Below are 12,504 nucleotides of genomic sequence, written 5' to 3'. Positions count from 1 at the left end.
CTGAGCTACACATCCACTGAATTGCCATATTTGGAGTTCTCTGTAACAAAGGACTTCGGTATTTTGTGGTCAAAGCTGAAAAAATAGTGAGTGGTTTTATTTTGTTCAGCTCTTGGGGGAGGGCGGGAGAGGGGCAGAAAGGAACAATCCCCCTTCAGCCTTGCTGTATCCTTTCGCTGCTTAGTTTTGTACAAAAGAATATTGCAGAAGTGAAAAAGGACATGGAAAGAGATCCCATCCATAGCAAGAGCTCAAATGGGCTCGGATAGCATTATATTGGTTACAGCATCCAAAAGACATGCCCAGCAAGGCCAGTGTCTCCTCTCCTTCTCTAAGTTCAAATGGTTTTGCTCCAAAGGAGATGTTGTGATTCTTTGGTGATTTTTGGGTGTTCTGAAGGTTAGCAAGCACAGGGATTTGGGAAAAGGGCTTCCCCACCATTTCTGGCCATGAAAGGTATCGCCTAAAAAAAAAAAAAGCAATTAATGATGTTGGAGAAAGGTACAAAGTACTCTACAGTGCACATCCAGCACAGCAAAATCCTCACTGCTGCTTCCTAAGGGCTTCCTCATCCTGCTGGTCCTTGGTCAACTCACCAGGGCCACATCTGGGGCTGAGCAGGGAGCAGAGCCTGGTGACAGCACAGCCTGCCACGTGCGGGCTACAATAGCAGCAGTATCAGGGAAAGGAAAGGAAATTGCATTCAAAGCCACAGGGTATTGTTGTAGCCAAAGGATCCGATCGGTGAAATGAAGGGATCCTCCGTTCATCCCCCACACGCTGCTATGAGTGAGTTTTGTACAATCTCCAAGTTTTACATTGCATCCCTTTCCAGAGAGCACATTGAAGCCTGTCTCGTTGTGGATCTTCTGGGTCGTTTTTCATTGCTTTCCTCTGCAATGAGAGCAGGAACATGGCACATCACGATGGCTGCTCAAGAGTGCAGCAGGTAGAACTTGGAACCTGGCTTCAACGCTGCAGCGCTTCTTACAGCCGCTCCTTCCAAATCTACTATCAGTCGTAAACTCGAAACACCAATACATGCCAAAGAGAAACACTCCTCTGGAAGTTGTAAAACAACCCGGAACGGGGCTGGGCTCTTCTGCAAGACTCTGAGCTGCTGCAATGCCATCAGCATAACCCAGTTCCGCAGCCTTTGTTCAACACCCGTCCGGGTGGGAGCACTTTGCCAAGGGTGTGAGAGCAGATTGCGACCTGGTAACAATCCCATGTCAGATGAACCATTTCCTGGCACTTGAGATGAGGTTTTTCTGTGTGTTTGCTGTACCTTTTATGGAGTTTCTTTTTGCAATGGAGACTCAGCCCTGAGGCTGCCTGCACCCTTCCTCTGCCCAACGTGACGGGGGGGGGGTTCCCTTCCCGAAACCACCTCCCAGAGAACAGCTCCTCATTAGCTGAGACACAACCAGGAAAGGTTTAATAAATACATTACCCATCGCAACAAAAATAAATATCATTTATAAAACATCCGTTATCTTTCGCTCATCAGCATAATACAGTGCATGTACACGTGCCCGGTACAGATGAGATTCACAAACGGCCGCCCGCATCACCCCACCCCAAGCATTCCCCCAGTGACAGCACCACGAATCACCACGTTCAATGGAATCAAAGCGCGGCTCCTTTGCGTTTCTCAGCCATTTGCCACACAGCAAAGGTGAAAGCGAGAGTACAAAAAGTCCTCGCATCGGGAGAACGGCTTCAGGGCTCCGGGGCGGGGGGGAGGGGGGAACCCCGCTCGGTCTGACAGCGGCACTTCAGCTCAGCTCTGCAGCATTCAGCCCACGTTGGGAGCTTAGAGCTGCTGAACCGAAGAATGGAACATATAAAAGCAAGCTGATTTTTTGCCACAAAAAAAAAGTTTAATAATACAGTAATAGTTGGAGTACCGTCCGGTAAAGGTGTATGGTAAAAAAAAAAAAAAAAAGTTCTGAGTATGAATTCACCTCGGGTAATTTGAGCGTCGTAAATACTTGCATTATAGTGAGGTAGACAGTAAAAAAATTCCTTTCTCCGTTATTAGCACAGAATTTAAATTTTGCAATAATATTTTAAGGAGGCGATAATGTTAGGTAAGGAGGAAATATCTGATTAATGCTTAATTCTGTACAACTCAAATATAAACTTTTCCAAATATTAGACATTATAACATTTCGAGTGCATATAATGTTTTGTACAATAACAACAAGAAATGCACGCTGTTCATCTCTGCTTTGCACTTTCCAGTCCGATTAAATAAACAAATATTTACAACTTTTATATGAACAACGGTGCATCCCGAGCAAAATGTGCATTTTAAATTATTGCTCCCGGTCGAGTCTTTTTAAGTTGCATTTTTATCACTTTATATTATTATTCTCTTCTCTCTTTTTTTGTTAGTTTTTTTTTTGATTGATTGATTCCCCTTCCTTCCACCCCCCTTCCCCCCATCCCGGTTCGCAGCTCTGCGGCCCCACAGCCGCCCACAGCGATGCCCGAAGGCACTGAGCCCGCGGTGGCAGCGCAGGGATCGGCGCGTTCCTTTGCCGGAGCCGCCACATCCGACGGCGTTTCGTCTCCTTCCCCGCTCACCCCGTCGCGCTGTCCGTCACGCCTCGTTCTCATCACAGCTTTTCGTCGCTGCCTTAAAATGTCACCTATCCGGTAATCACGATCTCGGGCAGTTCTTTCTTTTTTTTTTTTTTTTTTTTTTTTTCTTTTTCCTTTTTATGGAGTGGGCGGGCTGTTCCAGGCCCGTCACCCCGCAGGAATGCGAAAGAGAGCGGGCAGGCACGGAGCAGCCCTTCGCTCTGCCCCTCTCCCTCCCCGCCCGTTTCTGGCCGTATCTCCCCCCGTCGGAAGGGCGGCCGGAACGCTGAGAGCCCCAGGGCGGGGTTGCGGCTCGACGGACGCCCGCCGGCCCTTCCCCGCTCTCCGCCCCGGGACGCTCCCGGTCTCCCTCCGCCGCCGGAGCGGCTCCGCCAACGCGCAGCCCCCGCCGAGGGGCGGCCGCCCGCTACCTGCAGCCGCACGACTCCACCACCATGTCCTCGTACTGCTTGTACACCACGTTGTTGCCCGCGTCGATGTAGAGGATGCTGATGGGGGTCAGCTTTGTGGGCACGCAGCAGCTGGGCGGCGTGGAGCCGGGGTCCATGGAGTTCATAAGGGTCTGGATGATGGCGTGGTTGGTGGGCTCCAGGTGGGAGCGCAGCGGGAAGTCGCACACGCCCTCGCAGTGGTAGGCCTCGTACTCCAGCGGGGCGATGATCCAGTCGTCCCAGCCCAGCTCCTTGAAGTTGACGTGCAGCGGCTTCCTGCTGCAGCGCAGCCGCGCCTTCTTGCCGTGCCTCTTGCCGTGCCGGCTGGCGAAGGCGGTGCGGCGCTGGCGCCGGGCGGGCGGGCGGCGGGCGGCGGGCGGGGGCGCGCCCAGCTCGGCCCGCAGCTCCCCGAGCAGGCTGCGCCGCCGCGCCCGCGTGAACACCACCAGCAGCGCCCGCTCCTGCGGGGCCCGCGGCCGCCGCCCGAAGCCCAGGCCTCGCAGGTCCAGCCAGCGGCGGGGCGGCGGCCCGCGGGCGGCCGAGGCGCGCAGCTCCAGGCACAGCCGCTTCCAAGGCCGGCCCGCCCGCAGGCCCTGCCGCACGTCGAACACCTCCCAGCCCGCCGCCGCCGCCGCCCGTGGGTCCATGCTGCGAGAGTGCAGCGGGCGCGGGGAGAGGCACGGGAAGAGCTGCAGCAGAGGGGCGGCGGCGGCGGGCGGCGGGCGGCCGGCGGGGGGGCGGCGGAAGAGCCGCAGCTCGGCCCCCACCAGCTCCTCCTTGTCCGAGAGCGTGGAGACGTCAAAGAAGTACTTCTGCCGCCTGAGTGGAGCGGGAGAGAGATCGTCTGCGGGAGAGAGGAGAGGAGACGTCAGCTATGTGGGAAGGGAAGAGCAAAGAGGGAAGAGGGAAAAGAGAGGAGAGGAGAGGAGAGGAGAGGAGAGGAGAGGAGAGGAGAGGAGAGGAGAGGAGAGGAGAGGAGAGGAGAGGAGAGGAGAGGAGAGGAGAGGAGAGGAGAGGAGAGGAGAGGAGAGGAGAGGAGAGGAGAGGAGAGGAGAGGAGAGGAGAGGAGAGGAGAGGAGAGGAGAGGAGAGGAGAGGAGAGGAGAGGAGAGGAGAGGAGAGGAGAGGAGAGGAGAGGAGAGGAGAGGAGAGGAGAGGAGAGGAGAGGAGAGGAGAGGAGAGGAGTAACTGAAGGATCCACATCATACAAGATGCTCCACACCAGAGGAAGGACGTGGCAACCCAGCTCCATGCACTTCCTTGGCCCCCCAGCACTGCAGTCAAAGCAATGGCTTTGTGTTTGTATGCATACACAAATACACATATATATACACATATATGTACATGTACACATTTATGTTCAGCTCCAAGAGAATGACCTAGACTTCTTTTTTGACACATGGGTGTACAAAACACAGCTCACAAAGCCCAGCTCACAAAGCCAACCACATTCTCCCGAGTTGCTTTCCAATAAAATGTTTACAGCCCAGCAAACACAGAAATTCCCCAAGGCCTCGCTCTCCCCAGAGGCCAGTAAAGCCCGTGTATATTTCAACAGTAAAAGTGTCACTGTAGCCTCTGTTGGGCCGCCCCTCTCCGATTGTCCGTGCTCGGTCTGCTCCTGAGACAGAGGGAGACCGAAGAAATACACAGCCCACGGTATTTATTGACAGCAGAGGTCAGCGCTCCTCCTAATCAGCGTATTTCACAGCCTCAGCTCCACCTGACAGCTCCGGGGGAGCCTCCTGGGGGGGGAAGGTGGGAGGAACAGCGGCACGACTGATGCACACCGAGACCTTCAGGCATGGCACGGCGCTGTAGAACCTTACGCGGCGCAGAGCGCAGTGACTCAGCGCGGATTAACGCTGCGCGTTCCCGCAGCCCCCAGCGGGGACACGGAGCGGGCGGGGCAAAGAGAGTTGCTGGGGCAGAAACCCGCCTGCCTCGAGGGAACCACATTAGCCCCTAATGTGGGCACAGCCCCATTCCTGCCGGGGATGGCTCCAAAGGGCGATGCTCGCCCCGCTCGGTACAGCAGAGGGGATGGGGTGGAGGCCGGGGACTGCTCGCCGCCCCGTATCCCACGTTGCAAAGGCGGGGACACGGCGATAGGAGAGGTGCAGAACTCGCCCCGATCCATCAGTTCCCGACTTCTTTCTCAGGAAGGGGCAGCGATCGCGGCAGTATCAAAGCGGCAGCCTCGAATCCCATCAGATAAACACGATTTATTCCCTCTCGTAAGCGAATAATTCCAGATGAATACATAATCCTGCCCCTCTCCTGGCCCGCTCCCAGCGGGGCCAAGAGGGTGGGAAAAGAGCGGAGGGAGGGGACACAGCGGCATCACCGCCGCCCTCGATGGGGGGGAGGGGGGGAGGGCGGCCCCGGGGGGCGGTGAGCTGCTTTCCCACCGCACGGAGCGGTGCGGAAACCCCGCGGCCGCCTCTCCGCCTTTGTGCGAGCACCGCGCGCTGCTCGGGACCTCTCCTCCGCGCTCCCTTCGGACCCAGGGAGCTGAGAGACGCGATTTGAAAAGAGTCGCCCGCCTAGGGCTGCCCGACCCCCGCACGGCGTTGCGATGCCGGCAGCTTTCTTTCCTTTTTGTCGTTACTCCGAGCCGAGCGGCTCCCGGTATCCCCCAGCCCGGAGCACCCCCGGCCACGCAGCCCCTCCCCGCAGGCACCGCGGCTCCGAGGCGCGCCGGGGGTTAACGAGGGCTACGCGGAGTTTCCCTTTTCATGGCAGATCAGGTACCGGGCTCCCGGCCAACCCATCGGGGCTGCGATCTTAACTTTACATCACTGCAAATTATACCCAAACCGCATTCGAGAAGAATTTTCCCATTCCTAATTCTCTTTAAAGCCGTATTTAAACTCGCAAACCAAAAACACGTTGGCAGTTTAAGGACCCTTCGCAGACGATAAGGTGAAAACGGGCGCATCCGTCCCGTTGGGGCCGCGGGCATTCCTCGGGCGCTGCCGATGTGCTCCCCAGGAGGGACTTCCCCGGCTCTCAGCTTCCCCCTCCGAACGGGCGGCATCGCCGCCGCTTTCTCTTACGGCGCCCGACGAGATTTCAATATTTCGTTCCCTTCGCTACCGAGTAACCGGGAGAGACCGCATCTTCCTCGGACTAACGCTGCCAAAGCCCCGAGAAACGAACGGAAGGCTGCTTCCATTCTCCCTCCGCCAGCAACGTACCTCCGTCACCCAGCTTTCCCGGCACCTCTCCGGAACGGCCGCCTCCGCTGTGCCGCGGCCCGCCGGCCCCGCTGCCCTCCCGCCGGGCTCCGGGGATGCGCCGAGGCGGAGAGCGACTGCACGGGGGCTGCTGAATGCCGCGGGGGGCCGTGAGAGCTGTGCCCTTCCCGTCCGCTGTTTTGCTACGAGAAATCGACGAGAAATCATTGTGCTCCCCCCTCTCTCAAATAATAATAATAACCAAGCGTATAGATATAGATATATAGATATATAGATATATAGATATTCGAAATTCGGAATCCCTGTGCTCAGAGCTAAGAGAAGGAGCAAGGGGACGATTTGAAGGAGTTTTTTGAGCGGAGTACGGGAAAGTTCCTGGAAAACAAAACACACAGAGCTGCCCTCAACCAACGAGGGCTGGGACGGCCCCTTTCGCCCAGAAGCACGCAGGGGCTCCCGATTTCACTTCCAGCGCTGGGATCGCAGGGAAACGAGCACTTCGCCGTCAACGGCTCCTTGTTTTTTGTTGGTGGTGGTGGGTTTTATTTCTTTTTTTTTTTTTTTTTTTTTTTTTTTTTCCCAGTAGGGCTAAAGAGGGAGGAGGCAAATGAGAGCAGCGAGACGCTCCGCGCCCGAGCCCGCAGCCGGGTTTGGGCTCCTCGGGCTCCGTGCAGCCGGTGGAACTGAGCAGTCCTGCAGCGGAAAGCTCTCTTTTCTCTCTCTAAAGAAAAAACATTAACTAAAACTAAAAATAAACCCAAAGCCTCCTATCAGCCTCGCCAGGGGAAATCCTGGATTTAAAATAATGATTTTAAAAAATTAAAAAAGGAGAGAGAAATTAAGAACCGAGCAAACGATCGGTCGTAGGCACGGATCGAAGGGGGCCCCGGGGCGGCTTTGCCCCCCCTCCCCTCCTTCCCAGTCCCTTCGGGGCGAGGATCCCCGCGGAGGGTTCGCAGAAGGGAACAAACGGAGGGGAAAAAAAAAAGGGGGGGGGGGGAGGGGGGGGGGAGGAGGTGGGGGGGAGGGAAAAATATGAGAAAGAAACCTCTCCCGAAATCAGTGTTTTCCACAAAGTTTGCTCTCGCAGCGGCTTTGGAGACAGTCTGCCGCCTCCCCAGCCCCGAACAGCCCTTGCTCTCTTTGCTCCGATTCGGCAGAGCGGTAGCAACACAGCCGAGCCGAGCCGGACCGGGCCAAGCCGAGCCGAGCCGAGCCGAGCCGTTCTCTCCTTCCCCGGGCGCTCGGCTCTGTTTGGAAGCGCTGCCGCAGCGCTCTCCGGCCGTCTGGTCTGCATTAGTGTTTTTATAAGGGGCTCAAACAAATCGAATACAAGGTCACCAAATAATTAACAGTTGTGAATTCCCTCCTTCCCCATTAAAATGCTTCCCCGCTTATATTTCATTTTCCTCTTGCCAACGACAACACCGCCTGGGCAAAGGCGCTGCGCAGATTGCGGTGCGCTGCAGCTCTCGGTCCACCCAGAAAGCCGCTGTTTTGCATAAACGCTCGGCACGGGGAACTGCGAGCGGGATTTCCTCTCTCCTTTCTGCCGCCGATCGCAGCTCCTGCGCGGGGCTCTCCGCTTTCTCCCGCCCCCCGACAACAGCGGTAAAACACCGCGTATCAGACCACCCCCCTCCTCCCTCCCGTCCCCATCGGCTGCACACGAAAGCGTACAAAGGAACTGGGGAGAACGAGACGATTTCGACCTATTCCCGTTTTCCTTTTTCCCGGCTGCGGGAGCCTTTAGGACGCAGAAGGGCACGAAGGCACGAAGCTCCGCAGCCCGCCCTATGGCACCCGCTCCCCTCGGGGCACTCCCAGAACTGCGCTCCTTCGCCCCGCGTTCTGTTCTCGGTTCGCCCCGCGTCTTACGGGGTTCACTGTTCGTAGCCGCCGCTTCCCTTTATTTCTGCCCTGCCCGGTGCAGCCCCGCAGCCCCTAATTGTAGAGCGAAGTGGCAGTGCTGGGGGTCCCGGGGCCAGCGAGAGCACCATCTGCGTTTTAATGAGTTACTTCATGTGCCAACAGCAATTTTCCTACATTCAGAGAGGTTCTGTCTGATCTTGCGACCGTAACAAAAGGGGGGTTGGAGGGGTGGGGGGGTGCGAGAGGGCACTGGAAGGGGGGGAATCGCAGAGCTTTTCCCCTCTTTCTGTGCTCTTTACGCTGAAAATCTACATATAGATATACATATGTAATGCAGCGGCGCGGCTTTCCTCCCTCCCGATGCAGCCTGAAGGCGATCCTGTGAGCTTCGGGAGGAAGGAAAGAAAGAAAAGGTGCGGAGGTCTCCCTCGGTGCCCCCCAGCAGCGGGACCGACGCTGCGGTGTCCCGCGGTGCCCCACTCCCGTGCAGCCCCAGCGGCTCCGTCCCAGCGCAGCGCTGCGCGGCCGCTCCGTCGGTGAAGCGCAGCCCGTCCGACTAATTGGGTCAATTTGGGCGGCTCTGCCGTCTGCAAATGAATGGAGAGAACCTTCCCCCCGCTTCCCCCGAGCAAAGGCCGTTCATCATCAGCAGCGCTCCAATTAAGCGGGCTGGGAGCACACGGGGAGGTGGGCAGGAACGCGGCTCCCACTTCAGAGGAACGGAAGCTCTCTTGAAGTTTTTGGTGATGTGCCATTGGCTGGTCCGCTTCATTATGGGAGACCAGACAATATTCGCTATGTTATGACATGAACACTCAATTAGATCACTGAGTTGAAATACTCCAATCAGTGGCTTGATGCTAAGCAACCCTCGGAAGGTCCAGCAGAAGGTCACAGCCCGTGACACATCAAATCAAAATCAATGGGGAAAAGTGAGGCTTTTCCTTCATCAGAGCAGGACTTCTGGTAGCGAATCGCCTCTACCGGAGCAGATTCTCCCATGCAGCGCAACGAGCTGCGGTTGTTACATTGTCTTTCTTCTGGCGAGGACGATCCCGAGCGTGGCTCCATCCCCACCAGCCCCCCGATTTATTTCGGGGAAAGCGGCTGAGGTCGTTTTTAGGGCTGAACTTCGAGAACCTCACGCCTGGAGAGCCTCCCCCCTCACGCACCTTTCCCACAACGACGCAAAAAAACGCCCCCGTCGGGGGAAGACGGAAAGCAAAACCTCTCGTCTCCCTCCGTCCATCGGAAGCACCGCGGCACTGCAGCCCCCGACGGCGCCCCGAGCACTGGGTGTGACGGTGGGAAGGGGGGAAGAGGAGAGAATGCGTGACCTTCCTTAGGAGCCACCGAGTTAGTTCGTCATCAACCAGGATAATGTAATAATAATAATAATCATAATAATTATAAAACCTTAATAAATAAGGAGAGGCATTTTGAGGGAAGATCCGCACGCCATCTCCACCCTCGAGCTATAAAGTAACGAGAGAAAAGTGAAGCGGGGAACACGGGGTAGTAGAGAGGTCCCGGGAATCCCCGCGGCAACACTGCTGCCTGCGGGAAGTGGGGATACCGGCCCGGCCCAGCCACCCGCCCCGTCCTACCTGCGTCCCTCCTGGCCCCAGAATGGATGGACGCGGCCCCCGCATCCGGGAGGTGCAAAGGGTGCGGGTGCGGCCCCGAGCCACTCTCTGTCGGGGCACGTCGGGGCGCGGCGGTACCGAGGCCCGGGGCTCTGGAGCGGCTGTGTGCCTGCCCCCTGTACCCGTCGGGCCGGACCTTTCCAGGCGACCCCGACAGCGCAGCCCCACGCGCAGCGAGTGCGAGCTTTCTATTTGCCTTCCAGCCGAAGCGATAAGAGAGATCCTTTCTCTCAGGCGGAAATAAAGCAGAAGAGCGATGTTTCCGAGGCTGCATTTCCACCCGAGCTGCTCCCGCAGAGCGGGGGTTGCATTTCCCCTCCCGGTGAGGGCTCGGGACGGCCACGCGTGGTTCCCGAACCACCACCTACGGCCGCCGCAGAGCGGCTTTGCTATGAAACAACACAACGCGATGCGCCGTTTACCGACAGATCCGCCTTTCTGCGCCCCGAAGGGAGATAAGAAAGAAAAAGAATTGGAAAAAAAAGAAAAGAAAAAAAGAAAAAAAAAAAAAAAGAAAAGAAAAGAAAAAAAGAAAAAGAAAAGAAAGAAAGAAAGAAAAGAAAAACGGAAACGTTATGAGCGGAGCGGCGCCGGCTCCACGGATCGGCAGCGCTGCGGACGGGGCTCCAGCCCCGGGGTGCGACGGGGCGGGCGGGGGCACAGCACCTACCTTGTCCCCTGTCTACGAAACTCGTGATGGTGTTGGCTGACTTGGAGGACTGGAAGAAGCTGGCGTTGATGCCCAGTTTCTCGGCGACGGAGTAGGTCCTGAAGAGGGACAGCATGTACTCGTGGGGCTCCGCCCGCGGGGGCGTCCGGCCCCCGGGCTGTGCCCCCTGCCGCGGCCGGCTCTCCCGGGGGTATCGCGGAGCCCTGCGGCCCCGCCCGCCCTTGGCCAGCTCTGCGGCGGCGGGGAGGGAGGCCGGGCGGCAGCAAGGTAAATCCCAGAGGAGGCCGGCGAGCAAGGCGGCGGAGAGCAGGGCCCGGCGCGCATTCATAGCGATCGCGGCGGGGCGGCGGCGGCCCGACGTGAGGCTCCGGCGGCGGCCCGACGTGCGGCGGGGACTGCGCGGCGGAGCGGCGCGGAACGGGGACTGCACCCGGGCGGGCCCGGCCCGGAGCAGCCCGCCCCGCCCCGCCGCCGCCCGGACCGCCCCGCCGCGGACCGCCCCGCGGGGCGGGCTGGGTGCCCGAGACGGCCGGGGGCGGCGGGGGCTCGGCAGGGCCGAGGAGCGCGGTTGTGCCCTTCGCTCCACATGGATGGGAGCAGCGAGTCGGCGGCTGGGGTTTCGGGTGTGGGTGTGCTCAGACAGTGGTCGTGGGCTTGGTCCTGTTGCCGTGGCTATGTTCTCAGAAGCAGAACTTGTCACAAGTGGGGGTCTCTATAGGAGATGTGCCCTGCGAGTAGGCAGCTCCAAGGCAGGGCCTGAGCTCTGGGAGGAAAGGGAAAGTGCATGAGTGAAGAGCTGCAGGCTGGTGTCTTTGCCTTAGAATTGCCCCCAAAGGGAACCTCCCGAGAAGAGCACAGTGCTGGCCTATGGGTTGGGAAAGGCACTGACAGATTGGCGGCACCTGGGCAGATCAACAGAGCAAGCAGGGTCCTGTGCCATCAGGACTCACCCATCCCTTTGCATTGAGCTTTTCAGAGAGATGCATCCTGCAGAGAAAGACTTAACTTCCAAATGGTTGCATCCAGCTGCAGAGCTCAGAGCTATAGACAAAGTGGACAAATTGGCATTATTCCACCCTCCAGCTCACTCCTTACTGCTTCTCGACCTTCTTCTCATCATCCTCTCCAAACCACTGCACTCTTGCTCCTGCAGCCCTGTCCCTCCTCCTCTGCTCCATTGTTGCCCTCTGTCCCACACTGACCTTTCTGCTCTCCCCAGTTTCTTCTGCTGTCTTCCATTCCTCACTTCTTCCCACCTCTGCTATCTGTCCCAGTTCTGTCAATGGTGGATTTTCCTCTCCTTTCAGCTGCAGCTCCAGGGACACGTGCAGGGACATGCAGCAAATGCTCTGTCTATAGCAAATAAAGGGAATGTGTCATTATAAATAACAGGAACTTGACATCCCTGGCAATGCTCCTTAATCAGCAGTAGTTCTTCATGGGCCATGCCATCATACCTCAGACTTTCTTTTTCTCACTGCTTCTCATGTTCCACTCAGGGAGGGCAGCCCGTGCCTTGACTCTGGCACTGCTCCCAGAGCAGGATGTGCACACAGGGTGAGGTGAGGCACAGGGGGGCAGGCACCTGTCCTTTTAGGTCCTGGTTTGCCATGGGGCCACCAATGGACAGATCCTGGGAAGGGTGCCAATGGAGATGGGAACAGCAAGGGGACCTCCAAAGCCAATGAGAGGCTCAGTTTTCAAGTTCTTGAGGCAGCTCCAACAAGGATCAAACTGATGCCAGGGGCAGGGGCTCACTTGGGCTCGAGAGGGCCAGTCCTTGTCTTGGCTGCTTTATGGTAGGATAGAAGTACTGAGAGATGCTGGGAGATGAATTATGAAGAAATTGGGCTACAAAAGAGTATCAGTGACAGTGCACAAATGAGGCAACGTTTCTGTAGAATCAATTCCTTCACTGCTTCATCCTGGTTTTTTACCCCCTTTTATTTATTGTGCTTTTGCTCCTTGTGCCTTTTCCCTGTCTCCCCATCCTCTCTCTGACCATTCCCCTTCTTTTCATCTGCGGTTCCTTGCTCTGGGACCCCCACACCTCCCCTCCCATCAGCTCCACTTCTC

The 12,504-nt window shown here is 57.3% G+C and overlaps 1 protein-coding gene across 1 annotated transcript; it reads right to left on the bottom strand.

Moving 5' to 3' along the window:
- Positions 1-3,016: 3,016 nt before the first annotated feature.
- GDF6 (growth differentiation factor 6) lies at positions 3,017-10,756 on the bottom strand. Its single transcript, XM_048940018.1, has 2 exons — positions 10,429-10,756; positions 3,017-3,885 (listed from the first exon to the last, which is right to left on the bottom strand). Exons 1-2 carry the CDS (start codon positions 10,754-10,756, stop codon positions 3,017-3,019), a joined length of 1,197 nt encoding a protein of 398 aa, XP_048795975.1.
- Positions 10,757-12,504: the final 1,748 nt, after the last annotated feature.

This window comes from Lagopus muta, chromosome 3 (genome assembly GCF_023343835.1).
Source record: "Lagopus muta isolate bLagMut1 chromosome 3, bLagMut1 primary, whole genome shotgun sequence".
NCBI lineage: Eukaryota > Metazoa > Chordata > Aves > Galliformes > Phasianidae > Lagopus > Lagopus muta.
This window is presented reverse-complemented; position numbering and strand designations above follow the sequence as displayed.

Excerpts from the sequence above, each read along its gene's own strand:
- GDF6 (XM_048940018.1), bottom strand. The coding sequence starts at position 10,756 with ATGAATGCGCGCCGGGCCCTGCTCTCCGCCGCCTTGCTCGCCGGCCTC. Across the intron at positions 3,886-10,428 it reads TTTCGTAGACAGGGGACAAG|ACGATCTCTCTCCCGCTCCA; the intron begins GTAGGTGCTGTG and ends TCTCTCCCGCAG.